At 39.7% G+C, this 22306-nt stretch overlaps 3 protein-coding genes across 3 annotated transcripts in view; 1 reads left to right on the top strand and 2 right to left on the bottom strand.

The window, feature by feature from the left end:
* Positions 1 to 146: 146 nt before the first annotated feature.
* On the bottom strand, positions 147 to 1189 carry LOC113500782 (40S ribosomal protein S14). Its single transcript, XM_026881680.1, has 3 exons — positions 1090 to 1189; positions 665 to 909; positions 147 to 414 (listed from the first exon to the last, which is right to left on the bottom strand). The coding sequence occupies exons 2-3, from the start codon at positions 899 to 901 to the stop codon at positions 196 to 198; spliced, it is 456 nt and encodes a 151-aa protein (XP_026737481.1). The 5' UTR covers positions 902 to 909; positions 1090 to 1189; the 3' UTR covers positions 147 to 195.
* A 316-nt stretch (positions 1190 to 1505) lies between these two features.
* LOC113500780 (GTP-binding protein SAR1b) lies at positions 1506 to 7460 on the top strand. Its single transcript, XM_026881679.1, has 5 exons — positions 1506 to 1662; positions 1954 to 2003; positions 2980 to 3099; positions 4395 to 4696; positions 5653 to 7460. The coding sequence occupies exons 2-5, from the start codon at positions 1961 to 1963 to the stop codon at positions 5767 to 5769; spliced, it is 582 nt and encodes a 193-aa protein (XP_026737480.1). The 5' UTR covers positions 1506 to 1662; positions 1954 to 1960; the 3' UTR covers positions 5770 to 7460.
* A 951-nt stretch (positions 7461 to 8411) lies between these two features.
* Positions 8412 to 22306, bottom strand: part of LOC113500809 (histone-lysine N-methyltransferase 2C-like) — a 31694-nt gene continuing 17799 nt past the window's right edge. Inside the window, exons 39-52 of the mRNA XM_026881707.1 lie at positions 20283 to 20603; positions 19914 to 20072; positions 18740 to 19843; positions 18610 to 18669; positions 18444 to 18531; positions 18259 to 18359; positions 12349 to 18186; positions 12052 to 12270; positions 11820 to 11975; positions 11443 to 11581; positions 11095 to 11368; positions 10828 to 10957; positions 10453 to 10635; positions 8412 to 10233 (exon numbers count right to left, since the gene is read on the bottom strand). Of these exons, the coding sequence (XP_026737508.1) occupies positions 10141 to 10233; positions 10453 to 10635; positions 10828 to 10957; positions 11095 to 11368; positions 11443 to 11581; positions 11820 to 11975; positions 12052 to 12270; positions 12349 to 18186; positions 18259 to 18359; positions 18444 to 18531; positions 18610 to 18669; positions 18740 to 19843; positions 19914 to 20072; positions 20283 to 20603 (8865 nt within the window). The 3' untranslated portion in view covers positions 8412 to 10140. The remainder of the gene's footprint in view (positions 10234 to 10452; positions 10636 to 10827; positions 10958 to 11094; positions 11369 to 11442; positions 11582 to 11819; positions 11976 to 12051; positions 12271 to 12348; positions 18187 to 18258; positions 18360 to 18443; positions 18532 to 18609; positions 18670 to 18739; positions 19844 to 19913; positions 20073 to 20282; positions 20604 to 22306) is intronic.

The following is a 22306-nucleotide window of genomic DNA, read 5'->3' as shown; positions in this document are numbered from 1 at the left end:
AGGTTGTTACTGCTTTCATTTTCATTTCAATTACTATACACAACATTGATTCAGAGCACAATGCTACAAGCCAATATAAGTTATTACATAGTCTAAACTGTGCTGGTATATGGATGATAGGTTGCAGTAAAAATTAAAACAAGGAATACCGTAAACTCCTTTATTTAAAGTCCACAGTACGCTTAAACTAACAGATTACAGCCTGCGTCCTCTTCGGCCTCCCTTCCTGCGAGTAGAGTCAGAGGGTACAGGTGTAACATCCTCAATACGGCCAATCTTCATGCTAGAACGAGCAAGGGCACGGAGAGCAGACTGGGCACCAGGTCCGGGGGTCTTTGTCTTGTTGCCACCAGTGGCACGCAGTTTGATGTGTAGGGCTGTGATGCCAAGAGTCTTGCACTTCTCAGCAACATCCTGAAAAACCATACAAATGGTTGCTCAAGTTACTTGTTTACATTCCAAACATATACCTAAACAATAATAGTTGGGTAGTTCAAATTCTGTATTTATATTATAAATTACAATTATAAATTAAGAAAATTACCATATTTTAAATTAGCCGAAATCACAAGAATCATAGATCAGGACCTAACTGACGGGTAACCTCAAAATGCTCTTAGAATTTGGGTAACAAAACAGCACGTTCTTAGGAACGAAGACAAACCTGTGCGGCCAACATAGCGGCGTAGGGAGAAGCCTCGTCACGATCAGCCTTCACCTTCATTCCACCGGTAACACGGGCAATGGTTTCCCGACCAGACAAGTCGGTAACGTGCACGAATGTGTCATTGAAAGACGCAAATATGTGAGCGACACCGAATACTGTCTCGCCTACCAAGTGCTGAGGTCCCAGAGTCACTTGGACCTCCTCTTTTGCTACTTTGTTTTTCCTCGGTGCCATGGCTTAGCCTGAAAATAACAACACTTCAGAACCAAACTTTTGTAACCTTAAATATCTAAGTAATCCACACACTGTTTATCACAGAAAGTTAAGAACTAATTGACTATGGGTTTTACTAAATGCAATAGGGATTATTTCTCTTTGTAGCGTAACATTTGTAACATTTTTTAAATAAAACTTGAAGATACCTTTAGCTTAAAAAGCTGTCAAAAACTAGAAAGAGTATTTGAAGGCGGTGTTGCTAGCATCCAGATTTTAAAATGTCACAATTAATCACAACAACACAAAAAAAAATACAACCCTTAACAATCGTAATTAATCCATGATAACAAATCATACCAAAATCCAAGAAGAATTAGAATTAGCACCTGACAAAACAATAAATAAAAAGAAAAATATATCTCAAGGAATGAATTACAAACTTCTCAAAGTGCTAACTGACAATTTGATATAAAAATAACGAACTTTTTGATTTGTATGATTTGATTATTCTTTGCAAATTTTACTTTTACAACAAAGTATAAAGTTAAGGTGGTAAATCGACTAAACATCGACTTCCCTTGCTTTTTAGAACGCATCCTTAAAGCAATGTGACAACATCCGGAAATAGCGTACGTCATTGCCAACAGATTCATATTTCCATCGCATATTCGTTGCTGAGAAAAATCGTCGGTTTTAGCGACGTAACATATTGCAAATAAGTGTGAAATATTGTGATAAACTTCCTTTTAGCTTTAGTTAAACTAGTTCAATTTTAATAAGTGAGTATTTCATTTGCATATTAGCTAAATTCGAGTTGGAAGTTTCAAGTACTCGAGTGACGTTCTGTCATTCATGTTACTCAATTCAATATTGTATTCATAGTACGTTTTCGATGTCTCAACAAGTTTGAAGGCATGTGCGTCGTGTGGTGGCAGTGGTTGAACCTATTCTACTGCCAGTAATTGCGACGTAATTGCTAACAATAAGATCTGCAAGTCATTACATATCCCCTATGTTCTTTGTGATGAAGGTGAAGATATCTTGAAATAATATAATTTCCTACGTTCCAGATTCAAAATGTTTATCTTGGATTGGTTCACTGGCGTCCTTGGATTTCTTGGTAAGTGAATTCTAATTAGATGTCTATTGTAGTCTCTAAATTTAGGAAAACCATAAAGATAACACAGCATTTTTAATTGCCTAAAAATATTAATTTTAACTAGAGCTCACTTAAAAAAAACAATCTAATCAACATTCATTCTTGTGAGTAAACAAATGAGTTTATAGTTAAGAGTTCAGTTTCTATGTTGTGTTTTTATGCCGCTTGAATAAAACTGTTGCATGAAACTAATACTAGTAATGAATTTCCAATTGTGACTGCTGAATATAGACTGATGAAGAATAGGGTAACACTTGAGTCTTTACTTAAATAAGTAGCTAAGTTAATAAAAGTGAAGGTCATAGTTATTAAGTTTGACAATACAATAGCCTAATACTACACACATCTCTATTTTAAGACATTATTAAAGTTCTTGGAAAAAATGTGTGAGATTGATAATTTTATTAATTTTTACTTTTCCTTGAAAATATGAACTATCATTCTGAATAATTATTTTGTATAATTGATTTTGATATCAGATTGCTTCTGGAGTTTGACCTGCTAAAGATACAAACATAACAGACTTACAAGTCATCATCAATATATGAAACAATGTTTTTTTACAGCAAATGCTACAAAAACTAACATTTTATTAGGCACTTGTAATGTAAAGTAAAATGTTGTCAATCATAAATTATTATACCACACTTGTCTCAAAGGTAAAATTCCATATAATCATAAAATTGTGTAATAATGCAACATCATTCATTCTCAATGAGGATGCTGATTATTTATGAAATGTAACCTTTTTAGTATATCAGTTAGTAACATGGCAGATAAAACAAATACTGGACATCCTTTTATATCTTTGTTCAACTTCCAAAATTATAAGTGAAGTAATACAGATCTGGTATAAAAAGAATGTCAACAAATAAAGTAATCAGACTATTTATTTGTTCATGATTCACAGTTTATGATGTAAATATGTAATGTTCAGGTTTGTGGAAGAAGTCAGGCAAGCTACTGTTCCTGGGACTGGACAATGCGGGGAAGACCACACTCCTGCACATGCTGAAGGATGACAGACTTGCGCAGCATGTACCCACATTGCACCCTAGTGAGTACAAATTACTGTATTATTTATCTATTAAAATGTAAAAAAGCAATGACCCAAAAAGTCTGTAGGGTAACCTTGACTGATTGGATTGAATTAAAAAGTATGGGGATAGATATACATGCTCAAGTTTGTAAAATCAAATTTTGAAATGTCTCCTACAAATACCTACTACAAATAAATGTTGGCTACCAGGCTCTAGGACCTATATCCCCATTACACTAATTTGGGGTCAGGCCTGCAATACCTTATTTTATCCTACTACTAAAATGTGAAAGTGACATTGAATGAAGATGTAACAATAATTTAGTGACCTTGTCAATGACTCAATGGATTTAATGATGAAATTTTGGTACCAGTTATTTTATAGTAGCCTGAGTTGAGATGTTCAGATTTCGTACTGATTTTTCGTGGTTTCTATGTTTTATTCAAAATGAACTAAATACTATCTTAATACTAATAACAGCGTCGCAAATCGATCTAAAATCTGTTTATGTTCACAATAAACTTAAAAATAAGAACTACTAAAACAAGTAAACTTTTGTTTTAATGTAAACTTTATAAAAATATTTCTTGTATAAAATTTATGTATTAGCACTATAATTAAATAACTGGAAAGTGTGTGGTTACATAAATATTGAACTAGTTGTAAGTGCTACAATGTTGACCTTTACAATATATCTTACAGATTCAGTTTCCTGTTTTGTATAAATTTACATTATTTTATTATATTCGATTTAGTCTTCTACATACTCGTTGCGAAATAAATTACGTAACAAGATAACTTTACAACTTAAGTAATGCACGCAATAATTAATTTCTACTTAAAGTCTTAGTAGCCAGTGTACCCACCATAACATTAATATTCGCGTAAATTGTATCCTCATACAATAACCCACTTGATAGTAGTATCATTCTGTTATCAGGAAATATTGTTGTCACATAATTTATTCACTTATAAGTCAATCAGAAAGAAACGGGTCAATATGAACCGAGTATAATAAAAAAATAGGTCACACAATACCTACGACCTACGTCTTAAATAAACATTGCTTGTGTCTGGCCATGAATGATTACTAGGTGTGCTACATCAAACACGGAAGCATACATCTGTATTAGTACATCTCATATCTACTTATGCAATGGTAAAAATAGAATCCTACTAAATTTGCCCTCGGCTTCGTTCGCGTGGTTTTTAGGTTTTAGGTACCATCAAACAAATTATGAGCCATTTGAGGCACATTAAAAACCATCGGCCTTTTCAATATTTGTGTAATAAAAAGCAATAATATCCTCAGCGTCGGAAGAGCTGTCAATAGGCAGTATGCGTTTCACAACGTTCGACTTGGGCGGGCATCAGCAAGCTCGGCGCGTGTGGCGCGACTACTTCCCGGCGGTGGACGCGATCGTGTTCCTGGTGGACGCGTGCGACCGCCCGCGCCTGCCCGAGTCCAAGGCCGAGCTGGACTCACTGCTGACCGACGAGACCCTCAGCAACTGCCCCGTGCTCATCCTCGGCAACAAGATCGACAAACCTGGCGCGGCTAGCGAGGATGAACTCCGCCAGTTCTTCAACCTTTACCAACAGACCACTGGAAAGGTAATACTATCACTATTCCCTAACTAATCTAGACTTTTGTAACTTACATGATGTTCTATTTTATACGTTTCTAAATCGACACACTTTTAATTCTAATGCCAGCAATAAGTTTAGCATAAGTCGTCTTAATAAATAGTAGTGATAAATTATATGATCCATATCTTTATAAGTCTCAACATAAGATATGCTTCTATGTGTCAGTGCACCGCGTGGTTCGGACTTAGTCTTTATCGCATCGTTAATATAAACGTGTTTGCTGTCTATCAACAGTTAGTCATGTACCTTAACGATCACTTCTTGCGTAACACGCAAACTTTCCCCAATGTCTGTCATAATATTGATGCAATGATAAAAAGTGGCATCAATGTGACCTAGACAAGCGATAATATTCTGTTTGCTTAATGTTTAGAGAGTTGATGTTTTTCAGCAATATTTCATTAATAAATTGACTAGATAAATATAATATTAATTGTTATTTAATTAAATGTACTTATTGTTTATCAAATAATGTCATTAGATAATAAACACTTCACTTATGCAACGGCCGAACTAAAATTCCTGGCAACTAATAGGTACCTGTTTACAACAGTGCATATTATGTGTAATTACGCCAGTCTGGTTTTAATTACAATTTCAATATGTACTTATCAATGTTTGTATGGAAACTTGTTGAGGTTGTCCTATACTTATAAACTTGATTCATTGGTAAAGCCCACTGTATGATTTCATAATAAGACTCCTAGAATAATTATTTTGTAAAATTTATTTGTTTATCTTGAACTTATAGTCTTTTGTTTGTATTTCATTCGTTACTGTGATTGTACCTATTGAAATAAAAGCATGCAGATTTTTCTTAGTGACGCTAATTTAAATAATTTCATCAAATCATTGTATTTTTTTTGTATAAATAAAATGTAATGTCCTTACCTTCCTTTTATTTTTTCTAATAATTCCAGGGCAAAGTATCCAGATCAGAGTTGCCCGGGCGGCCCCTGGAGCTGTTCATGTGCTCCGTACTGAAGCGCCAGGGCTACGGCGAGGGTTTCCGCTGGCTGGCGCAGTACATCGACTGAACAGCGCGGCGACTCGCACGCCGCCGCCACTCGGCTCGCTTATACTCGCGTATGCTTCCCATATAAATGTCAAAACGTAGCTGCCCAACTGCATTCATGTTACAATGTTCGATTAGCTCATAAAACAAACTGTTTCAGAAATGGACTGACAATTATTATGTAAATATTTTGGTCATTCGTAAGAAATATGTAAAGTTTTTAATTTCATACAAAATAGGACCTAGTATACTACTTTACAATAATGACGATTATATTTTGAATTACTTTAATACATTAATATGCAACGAGTGGCTACGTTCTTAGATGTATATATGCCCGAAATGCGCCCGTATGAAAGCAGCCTAACAATCGCTCACTAGTAATGCTTTATATCAATATTTGTAATGTCTCAGTATCGAGAATCGATACTTACGATTCCTTTTAATAATTAGGGTCGCATATATTAATTAAATAATTATTCTGCCCGTTTTTCTAGGTTAAGTAACTAATTCGGCAGCAAGGATTACAAAGAGGAGCAGTCCTCTCGAATGCGCGGCGAGGTTAACGTAACCGCCGCTTCGGTGTAGAACTCGAGTACTTAGTTACTTCCAATACTTGTTATAAAGTACAAAATGTAAGTAATTGGCGAGTCGGTGGCCCGCCGAGCATTACTAGTTAGCGATGTATTATGTAATGCGGTTCTTAAATATCTCGGCTACGAATAGCTGCTAGCTATAATGTTCAGTGATTTTTGTTTGGCTGTAAAATACTGAAACTACAAAAGTAATTTTTTCGTAAGTCTAAATGATAACAATGGGTTTGTTTGAACTTCTTTAGGTTTGTGAAACCGTATAAATTTGCGTCTTTAAATAAGGTAACGGTGCGAAGCATGGTATTTTTGGTATTATGTATCAGTTTATTGCCAAATATCTACAATTATTTTACAGTCGCGATGTTCTCTTCACAGCTTTATTGCCTCTTACGTCCTACGATTACTTATATAGTGTTACAGATATATTCTCCGTCTCAACTTCGAGTCAGAGTGTCGTGAAATACAAATTTAATTTAAATATTTATTTTTTATTCTCATTCCAACTTGAGTGATAATTATGACTCGATTATTATGTATTTATCAAGTAAAGCTCATTGTGTTGTATGTGTTTAATATGACGAATGTGTTATAAATATTTTTTGTAAATTATTTCAATCATTGGGATTTTCGGAATGTTTAAGAGACATTGTAAAGAAACGGCTAGTCTACATTAGTGGTAGAGTAGTCTTACAATGAATTTTAATACTTACTCAGATAAGGTGATAGTATACAATTATCTTCCATTAAATACTAATTGAATTGACGGTGCCGCAAAACATACCCTAAAACAGTATTGAATAGCTTCAGTTTGTTTTCAAGCACAATCAATTTGATCATTATCAACAAATGTTTTGTTCAGATCATATTTTTAGTAACCATCACAATTAAAAATATATTGTTTTGATGGTTTTCGGATGTGTTTTTAGTCAATTCACGTAAAGTACGAAACACGCTTGTTCAAGTGCGTCGGTGATCGCCTCGATAGACAGGCCGTTTCCAATCATTACTTTGTTGCGATCAACGTGTGCTGGCCCTCCAGCTTTACTTAGACAATGTTCTTTGGTATATTATTTGCAGTTTAAGTAAAAAAAAAGTTTGTAATAAAATTTATATGAAATAACTTGATGTTTTATTTGACCTTGTTGCTTTCCCACTAAATTCCCTCTCGGTAAGGCTGCAAGCCTACCCTAATGGACCTTGTTAATATGCCACACAAAACTTCACTGGAAATTCAACTTATGACACTTGAAACAGGAAAAAAGTGTTAAACGTCATGGGACGCCTGGCAATATAAAAATTACAAACTATTTTTCGTTCATACCAAATTCGTTTGTAAATTATTGGTACAATTTTTCAATTTTATTTTTATACCTACTTTATAAAGTACCCGGTGTCCTTCCTACGGCTCTGAAATATCCGTCCACCAAATTCCATTTCAAATGGTTCAGTATATATATATTTGAAGCCTTCAACGACAAAGACACTTTTGCTTTTATATTAGTAAGGATCTACCATAGCTTTGCCAACCGCTAACAAACACATTACCTCTCGTGTCTAGTAGATGTTTCACATTCATAATAATCATTCAAAATTACATAAACAAATATAATAAAGGTAGAGTTAGTTTGAAGGCGCTAACATCATTAACTCGGGTTAATGGGGAAGGCCAAAGGACTTATTATATAATCATGATTTAACTAACTATAAACCAAAAATTCCTAACTTATATCACCCTCTCGGACCAAATGCGCATAGCAGCGAGTAAAATATTTACTTGTGATTGTATATGTGGATCAAGTGTTTTGTTCCATGCGAGAAACGGATCTATGGCGAACAGACGCTATCATATATGTTAAGACAGTGCTCTGCAGTGGCATAAATAGGTATTGTAAATAACAGCCAAAATAAAAGGAATCCACAGAAATAATGAACTCGGCTGCACTGAGACTTACCTAGGTTTGAACCGACAACATCGTTGGAACACCATTTCTTAGTGTTGCAATCCTGAATGTTGAATATTTTTCAGAAAGGAGGTAGGTTTTTTTTATTAAATGAATAAAAATCAGTTGTATACTAATTAAAAATTTAATTATAGGAAAATAATGCAATAAAAATACTAATGTATAGTATATTACTAAGTCCATAATTTTACAACTTTTAATATGTTCTCTCATGAAAATAATAATTTGTGTTTAATGCAAAATGTATGGGAATGCTTTAAATAAAATCGATGGAAATTTTCAATTGTGAAAGGTGTATAACTGATTAAATTACAAATAATGCCTAATCCATGATTAAATACTAAAAATGTTCATCTCTGCGCTACAGTCACATATTTACAATCTGTACTCAAGATATGATATTGCACATTTAACACTTAAAATTACATTGCAAGAATTCATAACATTGGTAGACGGCAACCTGCGATCCTATAATTCCTTGTGCTACATACATACATACATACATTTATATAATATATCTCTATAACCAGATCTTACAAGCTTTCTTGCATTTTGTCAATGCCGTACAACGCGTAGCAATACTCCAACACGCTAACCGATTAGATTACAATGGCCACTACGTTATGAAGTTTACGCAAAATTATGTGAGGTAATATCACATTGGGACTATTTTACTTATCATATAAATAATTACACTAACTACTTTATATGCACGTTGTTTTATTCACACCATTCATTTGAGACTGTGGAACAGTATGTCATACGACTCTGAGTAAATATTCATAAAAATAATTTTATCACAACATGTCACGGTTCCATTAAAAATATATATCAAATATTTTATGTATCCTAATTATTATTATTCTTCTATAAAAACAAATTATTTTAAAATGGTGTGAATAAAAGTACGTCAACACTCATACATACATACATACAAACAAGTGTACAGTCAAGTCTGTCCACCGTCAGAAGGCGCGATGTGGTATTATGTAGATCTAACCTACGATGATAAACAACAACGGGTCAGGCACATCGTGGCGTCTAGGGTCGCTCCATTACAAATTACAATACACCTGTCTTCCTTAGAACACGTATCGTAATTTCTAATAAAACGGATATTAAAATAGCTTAATAAATTGTGCTCTATGCATACTAAATGCAGACTCGTCTATTTGGTAACTTAACCTATGTTTTAGTCATTGCTGAGATTTTTAAGTATACTCTTTGTATACGAAAATATTGATTGACTGTAATAACTTAAGATGTGAGGGTCCTAGAATATTTATGTTACAGAATAAGTCTTTTAAAACAGCGACGCAAAACATTCATAAAATACGTAAAATTAATAAAAGTATAATATTACCCTACATACTACTATCGTAAAACGTTCACGTCTAAAACATTTAAATTCAATAACAACTTCTATATTGATTTAATACTATTTACAAAAAAATGATTGATTTTCGCGGGAGCTAAATATAGGATATAAACCTGAAGATTATCAGTAAAACTCTGTCGATATTGTCTCATTTTTAGATAATCACATGTCAGCTGGCTGTGAAAACATTTAAATAACTCTAGCATGATTTGATTACTTAAATATAGAACAATCACTTTGGTACATAAAACTAGGTATCATAGCCTTTCCTAAGCTAACTTCAAAATAGTGTTTATTGATATCTATAAATAAATGATGAAGTTATTAAGTATAGATATCAATAAACACGTAGTTGAGAGTGCTGACGTTACTCACGTCACACTATAATATTTTTTCTTTATCGTCCAACAACGTGATCCACGTCATCCAGGCTTCCATCGTATGAGGCGATATCTGACGATTTAATTCATCCATTTCCGACAGTTCAGCGCGCCACACATACACATTATTTTATGGGCATCATCCTCTATGTCGAACTTGTAGTCATACGCCAACTATAAAACGAAAGTATAAATGACTTTTTGGAATGTATTTACCTAGCTTTGCCTTGCATTAACATCAGCTTCTAACTAGGTATAACATCAATAATTCGATTATCCAAAAGGTAATGGAGAAAAGAAGGTTGAAAACAGATGAAATACTGTTAAGAAACGATTACAAATAGTAAGTAAAAATACCAAATATGTAACATAAGATTAATTTACGCGTTGTACCTCTTCACCGCGAGCGATGCGTCGTTTAGCAAATATGATAATGCGCAGATGGCGGTCGACCTCGACGGTCTCGGCCACGCAGTTGGGCTGGCACGAGTGGTTGATGTAGCGCGCCAGCCCGCCCGACAGCGTGGCGTCTACCACGCGACGCTCGTCCAGCCGGAACATGTAGATGCCGCGGTTCTGGAGATTAGTACTTTATTATTACAACATCAACATGGTAATGCTTATCGTGGTACAGAGTTAAATGACACACGATTTTATGTATTTATCAGTTTTAATTCAACACATAAGCTGTGAAAATTTGAAAATAGCATAATATGGAAAATACTCAGAAATAAATAATAAACCTTAACATCTTTGATTTATTTTTACCTTGGCTTCGTACTGCTTTTCTCTTATCTCTGATAATTCTGAACGAATAATTTCTCCGATATACTCTATAACCATGGTGTGTTTTTCCAAATCCCGCGCCGCGTATAGACCCAATCCCTGTATTTTTGACCTGTAAATAGAATTATTATTATAGCTATTTGATACTGCACTGAAAATGACCTCTGTAATCATTGGAAACTGCTTAAAGCTACTTTACAATGTCAATCAACATGAATATATGTAATTCTCAGTATGGTTAGTAGTGACCTGGCGAGGTAGACATTGTTGCGCCACTCGCTCTTCATCTTCTTGTACTGCGAGCTCTTGGTGTGCACGAACTGCTTGGAGTAGGGGCAGGCGGGGTGGTCGGCGGCGGGCGGCGGCGCGGGCGCGGCGGGCAGCAGCGAGCGCGTGGCGCGGCGCCAGCTGCTGCGCGCGCGGGGCTCGCTGCGCGCGCAGCCCGACGGGTTCACGGCCAGCCCGCCCTCCAGCAGCGCCGAGCGACCGAACTTGAAGCGGTAGTCCGTCAGCGTCTCTATACCTGCACGACATATCCGTTAATGTACTGCACTATTCATGCAGATTTGTATGTTGTTACATAAACAAAGTACTTACCAGGTAAGCTCTCCAATACCCTGACAACAGCAGGTTCCGTCAAACCGAATAAATCTTCTCCTGTGACATAGTTTGGCCACAATTTGAGCACTCCGTCTTCGCCACGGCCCTCACGCAATGCCGCTACAGCGTCCAAAACCTGATGAAAATCAACAAAGAAGTTATGAAACCGGACTATTATTATAAAATACCTGTATTTAAAAATTTTGTTTGAGTACTTAAGAAATATTTAGTTCCTACATAAAACTCGACTAAAAACCAATGTTAAGCAAAAATAAAGTTTACCAAGTCAATTCTAATACTGATAAGTCATCAAAATCTCGTATTTACTTTTTTTAAGAATCTATCTAAAAAATAGATATTTCCATTTTACTTACATTAGCCCAAGCGGCTCGCGGGGTAGGCGCGGCGAGTTCATCGCGCGGCTCGTCCTGCGCCCGCACATGAAACCGCGGCCGCCCCGCTTCCTCCGTGATCCAACACAGGTAACGACATCGACAGTTCGCTCGCGTCATTGACCAGTAGAATCGAACCTATTATAACACAAACGATTAGAGTAGAATATACTCTAAGATCCGAAAATGTTACTCAAAATACATAAATACTTACAATTTTGTAGCCTATAGGGTAGATGTAATTCGGCGTATGGAAAGCGGCCAGTTGATGAGGTAGCAGATGGCCCGGACTGAGGAATATAAGTCCGCCAACCCTGATGAGGTGGTTGGTGTCCGAATGCAACATAACCGACGCCACCTGACGCTGCTCGTCGCGGGATATATAGACGCGACGCTGCACGCTAAGTGTTGTAAGCTCGTTGTCCTTTTCATTCTAATGAAAGAATACACTTGGTTAGATTTGTTGATCCACAAAACATATACTTATTCGTTCCATGACCTTTATACTTACTTTGGGAGCATGTGAAGCGCAGAAGGCAGTCTTGTTCTTATAGAATACGCAGTTATCTTTTACTGCACACCCCAGATGGTACACACTGCCACAACGAACCTTGAAGCACCTCACAGTAGCTCCCAGCCGCCTGCACACAGCGCAAGTCGCGTTAGACCCAGCGGCTAGAGCTGTTTCTACATTCATTAGGGCTCCGCTAACTGTCTCGTAGACCCCTTCGGACCACAGAGCACAGTTCAAATGCACCCAACGGTTCACATCACAATTCAAGAGCCGTGACACTCCGTCTGCGACACCATCGCCTTGAATGCCGCACAGTTCGCATCGCCTCGAGTCTTCATTAGTTACAGGCATTATAGCAACACCAGTGCGGAATACTAGTTCAGTAAGCTCTCGGTCTGTTGGTCGTTTATATTTCACAGGTGGCCCGATACATCCTGGTGACCACGCTTTGTAGCGAATGCCCCTGAACTTTTCCCTCTCCGAGCTTTGATTGCTCTTTTCGTCTTGTTCACTCTTCAAGTCTTCATCCAAAGCACTTACGTCGTCACCAACCTCTTTCATTAGTTCGTCATTATCTAGCGAATCCATAAACGACAAATCCATTTTTTCGTCTTTAATATCAGGTTTGATATCCAAATCATCTGTTTCCATACTTTCTGTGGATGCTGTATCAAAATCATCGCGGTCTTTTGACGAGTTTGTTTCAACATCAGGTTTACTGTCTTCCTTAACAGCAGCCTTAGATTTTCCATCCAAAATAATATTAGTTGGGCGCCAAGCAAAACTCTCATAACATTGGGTACTACAAAAGTATAGCTCTGAATCGCTGTCACAAAGAATCTCTCCAGCATTTCCCTTATTGGCTGATAACAAAGGAAACTCGGACGCCTTCGCTCTGACTACTGAATCTAATATCACGACATCGCAATGACGGCAGAACTTCGCAGCGCCGTTCAATATACTCTGAATATCAATAGGTGTTCCTTCTTTACCATCCTTACCTTTTGACCTATATAGTCCGAGCTTATGCGAAGGAGGAGTTGCAGTTCTTTCTATAATTTGATACGATGTCGGTGGTGGTATATGTAAAATTCCAGCAAGCTCTTTAAGTACTCCTAGAATATCTTCAGCCGCACCAGATGTTAGAGTGAGGGTAACGGTGACATTTTCATTCGTTTCAGTGTTACCAGGCGAGTCAACACCTTTAGCTTTAGCAGCGTCTGTGTCCAGCGAATTAAGCGCTTTCTTATTCTCGTCCTCATCCTTCAGTTGGTATAACGATACAGGCTTTACTCTTATAGGAACTGGCGCAATTATAGGAATAATTGGTGATATTCGACCAGACGCAGAGTCACTGTCTTCATCTTCCTCTTCGTCATCAATAAGTTTGAGTCCTGGGAATCTGTTCGGAGGTTCAGTTTCGAGACATTCAGGACTTGAGCAGCTAACAATGCTATCAGGTGTGTCGGTGTCTCGCTCTTTACAAATGAAGTCAAGCTTTTTATCTTCTGGGTCATCATCAAATACAATCGGTTGAAACTCTTGGTCGTAGAATCCTCTCTGTGTCGACGTTTGTGGTTTCTCTGGCAAAGGTTCTTCATCTCCGAACGGTTTGGTATTGTAGTAATCGCCGACATTAGGAATTTTAGCGTTTCCGAATTCACCAACCAAATCTCCTTTTAATATGTCATAATCTTTGTTCTTTAATTTGGTCAAATCTCCTGAACCAAACAGAGGACAAACAGCAAAGTTTGTAGTTAGAGCTGGTTCTTGAATTTGCATCGCTGGAAGTAATCGTAACTGTGCCATCAAGTTATCGATAAAGGTGTCGTAATCTTCCTCATATCTAGAGCCCTTACGTGGACGCTTTTTAGCGTTAGTAGCATTCAAGTTGTTTTCTGCAGCTGCTTTCATATTCATCTGTAACTGTTTACGTTTCTTTTGCTGATACTCTCGCCGTTTCCGTTTCTTTGCCTCAGATGGTGTTTCAGGTGCATTAGCTTCTGATGAATGGTCCATGCTAACACTTTCAGGGAATTCTTCTTTCATGGGCTGATCAAGTTTGCCTTGGTCAGAAGCAGTTGATACTCCTGATGTAGCCGACTGTTGTGAGCTCTCATCCAATAATTCTTTCTTCACATCCATTGGTGTAAATGGTCTTGGTACAGGACTTTGCTGTGGTGGAGCAATTTCTTTCTTTATAGCCTGATGCAACTGTTGGTTCTCTATATTCATTGGGTACATCTGCATAGATTTTATAGTAGGAGAACTTTCAGGAATAGGAGTTGTTTCTTCCTTGGTTAACATTTTGACTGGCGGCTTGCGAACATCCATCAAAGACTGCGTCGAAGCATGCGTTAAGGCTGATATTGTAGATGTCGGTATAGACGTTTGAACTGGTCGGGACGTAAACGGAGAATTCACCACACTACAAGCTATATGACGAGGCGAATTCTTCGGCAGCTCTACTTCTTGGCTCAAGGACAATGTGGGTGGTGGTATTGATGGTCGTGCTAGTTGAGCTTCCAAGGATGGTATAGAACCTAAGGCCGGTGCAGTTCTTTGAATGGTCATAGTGCGTTGAGGAACTACGGTAGCGGCCGTCGTCGTAGTTTGTAATAACTGCTTCAACAACACGTTTTGAGATTCATCATTTTTTTGGTTCGCCGTTGTCTGCTGCATTTGTTGTTTTCCTGATGATTCTGTCGTAGTTATGGAAGTGATAGGTTCATCAGTTTCCATAGGTTCTGATTTCACTACTACTGCTTCCACGCTATGACGCTTCGTAGGTTGTATATGTCCGACGATAACTTCGCTTTTTGGTTCATCAGTGGATTTAGATCTTTTTAATGGCGAAGTTAGTTGAGTGTGTAAAAGTTTTGATGACGTGATGAAATTTATAGAGCCAGGTGCTGGTTTCTGTTGCATTTGGTTTATGCCTGAACTGACTATGCTGTGTGTACGTACAGTTACGTTTGGTGGTGTTTCCTTGTTACCCATTAGTGGTCTAGAGGTCATGACTAGAGCTGGCGGTTGACTGGAACTTATACTCTGCTGGTTAAATTGTAAGTTACTAGTATTTATCTGTCTTGAAGGTTGTAGCAGCGTATGTCCTAGAATACTAGTAGGTAACGCCTGATTTTTCTGAAAACCTGTCATACTTGTAGTCATCGTATTACTTGTATGCATCATAGAAGTTGCAGTTGAGTTATGAATTTTTGAAAGAGCTGGCATTTGAATAATTTGAGACGATGATGATCCATTTTCATCCATTGATGAAAATTGAGATTGATTAGAAATAAGAGGCGCGGGTGATTTCATCAAAGAGTTTTGTAAACTCACAGGTGAATTAATAGGAGAGACATTGGGTGACTTTCGCATTTGTCCCATTGTCTGTAAGGTATTAACCCGGGATCCTATAGCCTGGGCCGCACTCATAGGCATGCTCTCCGAGGACGGCATAGACGAGATAGGTTTATCAATTCTTTGTATAGGTGACGGTCTTGACGCAGCGACCTCCACTTTTGAGGATGGCAATAAATTTTCGAAATTCACTTGCGTAGGTGTGGTTGCATCACTATTTTTCCTCATCACAGTTTGAGTATCTACTTTTGACGTGTTGGGGTTTAGCGACGACATAATGGTGCGTAATTGTTGCGAAACATTTGCCATATTAGATGTTAGTTCGGCGGGTTGCGACAGAGGTGATAGCTGCGGGACCGTAGCCGACTGTAATGCAAGCCTCTCAGGTTCACGTTTAGCAAAACTAGACTGCTCTTGGCTTTCTTTTCGCTCTGTTTCCGTTTTTTGAATATTTACATTTTGATTCGGAGCTTGGCTTGGTGGTTTTTGATTTGGTTTGTTCACACCAAACGGTTTGTTATCGTCTCCTATATTTTCGAGTATGCACAGCATATCTTCGAAACTTTCCACATGCTTAGTGTTTTCTGTAGCCTCATGATGCTCTTGCATGGTAATGTCGTTAAGGTACCGCTCCTGCGAAGGCGTTGGCGACGGTATTGATATTTGAACTGATTCTTGCGCCATATCAGAGGTGATCTGCATGTTTGAATCTATCACCATCTCTTTTGTTTGATTAGCGATGGCTTTAATAGTTTTCATAACATTTTCTTCGGATTTGTTTTCTTGTGATAGTGGAGGATTTGGAGGAGGCGGTTCTACAATGCTTTTATTATAAGACAATAGTAAGTTGCTCTGAATGTTATCTTCGGGTTTGTCCTCGTCGTCACCTTCCATGATATTATCGGGTATTTTCTCCGGGATGGGATCCGGACTTTTGATATCAGCTTTTCCTAACAGTAAAGGTGTACGATCCGAAAGACATAACGTGTGCGGAAGTTCCGTTTGCTGACTTATTTCGTTTTCAATATCGATATCTTTACTTGGTTCCTTAAACATAGATCCTGGTCTCTGATCCATTTTTGATGATCCTTGAGAAGTCATCGCTGACAAATGTTGAGTGGAACTCATCAGGTTTTGGTCTTTATCAGAACTGTGATCGGATGCAACCGTGCTGTCAGGTGACGCGGCGTCGTCTTGGAATATCTTCGCCGGCAGTGTTGCATCATGAGTCACAGACAAGCTGGACAGCTTCGAGTTAGATAGGGCCAGCATCATCGGCTTCTCAATAGTTTTCACAATCTTCTGCTTGACTTGATGCTGAGTCAAAATAGAGACGGGCACTCGGGGAGGGTTTATGTTTGTCACTTTTGGAACATTTGAGGATATTACACTGATGACAGAGCTGATTGGCTTAGAGAGTGCGGTTGTGGACATGTTTATTGTCAGAGGCGGATTTGCTAGGTTCAACGGCATTTTCTTTATCTGAGATTTCGCTACCCCTGCCACGTGATTAGCAACGCTGGCGATCGGCACTGACAGGTTTTTAAGTACAGGTACTGATATAGTTTGGTTAGCTATTGATACTGAGGCTACTGTCGCCTGGGACACCTCGTCTAGAATTTTGGGATTCGTGTGAGGTGACAACATGGTGGCACTTAGTACTGGTAGTCGACCTAACGGGCCACCAGCACCAGGGTTAACAATCTTGTACTGCTGCACATTGGAGGGTTGCTTGCCGGTGGAAAGACTAATAACAGCCACTGTTTTAGTTGTGGTTTCGGTACGTGTAGGCACCCGCTCGGGTTGTGTGTCTTCTTCGGGTTCATCTTCAGGCTTGCCGCTATCTATGAGTTCCTCAAAGTCTTCTTCCGTGGCTATGCGCTCCTCAGGTGAGATCACATCGGGCTCGACCAACACAATGTCGTCGTCATCTAAGTGTTCTACTAACTCTTCGACGTCATCATCATCGTCGTCAGAGCGCACCATTGCACGGGGATCATCGGACCGCGACGCGCGCGCCCCATAGTCTATAGTATCGGGTGCGTACACAACGTAACCGCGTTGTTCAGTGGATATGGATGCCGCAGCAGTATCCATGGCATCATCTCGCTGCTCGTGCGTGGGCTGAGCATTACCACCGAGCATGCGCGGTCGGGGCGGTGTTCGCCGCTTGAGTATAGAGACTTTAGTGAGATGCGCGGGGCGGCGGCGGTCGTCGTCGCGCGGCGGCCAGCCGGGCGCCCCGCCGAGCAGGCCGGGCTTGTAGTAGCGGTAGCCGGGCGGCAGCGGCGCGGGCGCGTGCGGGCCGTGCAGGCCGCCGCCGTGCTCGTGCAGGCCGCCGGGCGCGGGCGACGCGGCGGGCGACGCGGACGGCGTGGGCGTGCGCGCCACGTGCGGGGACCGCGCCACCGACGGCGACGCCGGCGCGCCGCCCATCGGGCTGTACTGCTGCCGCTGCAGCATCTGCTGGCGCTGGGAAAAACACTAAAAGTCAAATTCAAACCTAATACGGCTTACGTTATTGACATTGCTAAAAGTACTTACAGCCATCTCGTTAGCTGGATTTCCAGGCGATGGCAGTGGCTGTGGACTGCCAAGCGGTGATGTTTGTTGGCGCCCTCCAAAAGGTCCTCCCACTCTTATTCCTAGTGGAAATAAAATTATTACAGTTATACAACAAATAATGAGATAGTTATATTCAAACTACATAATATTATTTATCTCTTAACCTTGTTGATGGTGCGGCGGTCTAGCAAATCTTGTCGGCAATGGAGAGCAACCAGGCGCGGGTCGAGAAAATCTGCCTGTTGCATAGTCCTAAAACATTTGATTAAATTAAATAAAATGCAGACTCTAAATTTAACATAATGGTAATAGAATACAAAACTTTCTTACATTTTGTAATTGCGGAGAATGGGACGCCACAGGACTTTGAATTTGAGATTGTTGATAGATCTGTAATTTTTTTTTTATAATTAACAAGTTCACGTTATGTATCTCATGCTGTTATAGATGTATTATGTACCTGAGGACTACGGCTAGGTGTCGGTAGTTGAGGACTTGTCCGCTGAGCTTGTAATTGTTGCAGGAAATGTTGTGGCGACATCGAAGTTTGCATGGTGGATTGCTGCGTGTGCATCGGCGATTGCTGCAGATGCATCGGCGACTGTTGTGAATGCATAGGCGACTGCTGTGGCATTGATGAATGCTGCGACATTTGATTTTGCTGATGCAGAGGTGATTGTTGGTGCATCGGCGACTGCTGATGCATCGGTGACTGCTGCGGATGCATCGGAGATTGTTGTGGATGCATCGGCGATTGCTGGGGATGCATCGGAGACTGTTGTTGATGCATTGGTGATTGCTGAGGATGCATCGGCGATTGCTGAGATAGATTATTCTGTTGCACATGCATGGGCGATTGCTGTGAATGCAGTGGCGATTGCTGTGTGTGGTGAGGAGACTGAGTCGATGGATGCAGAGGCGACTGCGACGTATGATGCAGCGGAGATTGTTGCGAATGCAATGGCGACTGCATTGGAGAAGTCAGGTGGTGCAATGGTGACTGCGGAGCGAGCGAATGCAGCGGAGACTGCGAATGTGGCGACTGCACGTGTAAAGGCGACATTGCTGGCCGCGCTCCCGTAGGACGTGGTGTTTGAGATCCTGGTTGCATCGAGTTTCTTACTCCACCTAACTGCTGCTGTCCAAATTGCACCATGCCGCCAACTGACTGCGGTCTTTCTTGTACACCGGACAGTTGTCTTACTAGCTGTTGTTGTGGCGCTCCCGCCTGTTCAATTACGAGCGTTCTACCTCCCTGCAGAAGTCGTCCCTGAGCATTCAAGGGTGACGTCACCAAACCAATTCTTTGTTGAGATATTGGTTGGCCGTCAGCACCTATAACCGTCTGTTGGGTACGTATTAACGTTTGTTGTTGTTGTATTGTGGCACCCTGTAAACCCAGTTGCATCGGGCGATTGATCGTTGCCTGTTGTTGTACTTGCTGGTTCTGGGTAATGTTTTGATTTTGAGCAAACACTGTTTGATTTGTTGAGATCTGTTGTTGGTTTATAACAGTCTGTTGGGCCAGCTGAGGATTTTGCTGTCGCTGTTTAGTCTCGTATTCCTAAGATTATAAAAAAAAATTAGTCATGTTTAATAACTTTCTATGAATCATGAATTCCTCTTAGACGTACCTGAATAAGCATGCTGTGCTGACGAGCCTGTTTTCGGGCTGCTTCAAGATGTTTCTGCAATGCTTGCTGTTCTGTGGCAACTCTCTGCAACTCAGCCGCATCATTTGGTAGTAGCTCGTTGCCCGATTTCCGTAGCTGGCGCTGCTTACTGTTCAGCGACTGTGGATTTAAAAAGCCCAAAGTGTAAAATCGGCACAACATTGGCCGAGTGTGAGGTCCCCCGAGTTAGTCACAGGTTCATTCGGTTACCACGACACGGACAGCGTGACTGCCGTCGATGTCACCTGAAAGTTATCTACGAGGCGGCCGGGAGGACGGCGCGCGCCACTACTAAGCTCACGAACACAAAAGCGCACTACTGCAGCTCACCTTGCGGATCTTCCGAAGCTTCTGAACCTCGACTTCGTAGTAGCGCTGCTGGTCTGCGGCGAAGGCGTTGTACTGCTTGAGCCACTGCTCGTACAGCAGGCGCGCGTGGTGGTCGGCGTCGCTGTTGGCGCGGTCGGGCGGCGCGGGAGGCTGCGGCGGCGCCACACCGCTGTACAGCGGGATGGAGGGCGCGGGCGCGGGGGCGGGCGGCGCGGGTGGGGGCGCGCTCTGACCCACCCACTCGCCTCCCTCTCTCTCCTGTTCGCGCTTCTCCTGCTCCAGAAGCTCCTCGAGAAGCAACGGTTGCTCCTGGTTTACGTTCTGACGGTTAAAGTTAGCCTGTTGACGACGCCCTGCTTGCGTCGTCATCCGCCACCGATAGCCTCGTCACGGTCGCGATGCTAGTATCTAGTGTACCGAGTTTTGACCTCTAGCTCCACGTTTAGTGACTCGAGCCCGGTGATTGCGATGCGACACAATATGTATACAATTGGTTTAATGCAATACATTTATAAAAGAGTAATGGTATTAAGGTCCCCGTTTTACCCGTCTCATCTTGGAATGTTGAGCCGATTGAAATTTATTGTTGTCTATGTCAAACATACTACCATAATTCTAAATGATTAATGTATTAATAAATTAAAATTATCGTAATTTTCTATCGACTCGACAGGTACTTCACGTTATTTAAACTTAATAATATCTTGCTACTGATTTTAATTTAGAAAAATAACATTTTGTTTATTGAGAAATGGTAGATATTAACTAGTAGTGATGATTTAAGATCAGCTAATAGTTCAGTGCACTTACTATTAAGTCTTTTTATAAAAAATATGGTGAGATTATAATGCAGTGCTATATTATCTAAGTACATATATAAACTGTACCTTGAATAGCAACATAATAACAATCTAAGAAATAGTAGTATACTGTTAAAACTACGAATTGTCTACATGAAATTTTGTGTGTGTTACATATAAGTTTCCTACGTAATTATGATCATTATGTAATTGATTTGCTCCATACTGTTTACCAATTTGGAATGCAAAATTATGATCACATTTCAAGTATATTATCTGATACTGGCTGATTATATATTAGTGGCTTTGAAATTGAGTGAAAGTGCACTTTATTTAGTAATAAAGTGGATACATCTTACAATTAGACGAGATCTAAGAATCAGGAACTCACATCTGGATATTTTGTATTATAAAGATGAATATAATCTTACATATTCATGCTTAACAGGCTACCTAAATATTAAGAGCCCACACCACAACAAATTCTCCACCACCTTAAATGGTACAAGATGAGACAGATAATCGGATCCTTTCCATTTATCTTGATTCTAATTTTTATTACAACAATTGATGTATTCGAAAGTTTCAAGTGCTTATTGTTTAAACGTTAGTGTTTCTGTGTTAAGAAGAATGCTGAAAGGTACAAAGGTTAGTAGTCAGTACGCATGCGTGCGACGAGCAAGCAAAGTAAAAAGCGTTAAAACAGACACGAACAAGGTGGTTAGCGATGACATTCTCTCCCTCCCTCTATCGTCCGAGTTGTGGGACAGCTACAGACTAGGAAAGGAAACTGAAGACAGGACATAAAGGATAGACGTAGGATGTTAATTACAACAGTTAAGATTGAAACATAGGAAAGGTAGTTTTAACTACTATTCACTTTTATAAATCTCCTTTTTTCTGAACAATGCAGAACCAGGGTTCTGTGAATGTATAAATGTCTACCAACAAATCAAGACGAGTTGAATACACTCATCAATAATATTGTTTGACTTGTAGCTAAAAGTGAGCATCTACCAGAGCAGAGGAGATAATTAAAACCCCGATTTAATTTTAAATAATATCACCAGATTTCATATTCGTTTTGATACAACGAATAGAGTACAAATAATGAAGTATCAGGGAGAGGTGATTCAAGGATGTTCCGGTTCGAAAAGTAACAGTAGGGTAGGGTAGGATAGTGCAGAACTACGTGCGGTGGGGGGAGGGGTCTGACCTGCAGCA

The sequence above is a fragment of the Trichoplusia ni genome, chromosome 14, assembly GCF_003590095.1.
Source record: "Trichoplusia ni isolate ovarian cell line Hi5 chromosome 14, tn1, whole genome shotgun sequence".
NCBI lineage: Eukaryota > Metazoa > Arthropoda > Insecta > Lepidoptera > Noctuidae > Trichoplusia > Trichoplusia ni.
This window is presented reverse-complemented; position numbering and strand designations above follow the sequence as displayed.

Excerpts from the sequence above, each read along its gene's own strand:
- LOC113500780 (XM_026881679.1), top strand. The coding sequence starts at position 1,961 with ATGTTTATCTTGGATTGGTTCACTGGCGTCCTTGGATTTCTTG. Across the intron at positions 3,100-4,394 it reads TGTACCCACATTGCACCCTA|CGTCGGAAGAGCTGTCAATA; the intron begins GTGAGTACAAAT and ends TAATATCCTCAG. Across the intron at positions 4,697-5,652 it reads ACCAACAGACCACTGGAAAG|GGCAAAGTATCCAGATCAGA; the intron begins GTAATACTATCA and ends TAATAATTCCAG.
- LOC113500782 (XM_026881680.1), bottom strand. The coding sequence starts at position 901 with ATGGCACCGAGGAAAAACAAAGTAGCAAAAGAGGAGGTCCAAGTGACT. Across the intron at positions 415-664 it reads CCGCTATGTTGGCCGCACAG|GATGTTGCTGAGAAGTGCAA; the intron begins GTTTGTCTTCGT and ends ATGGTTTTTCAG.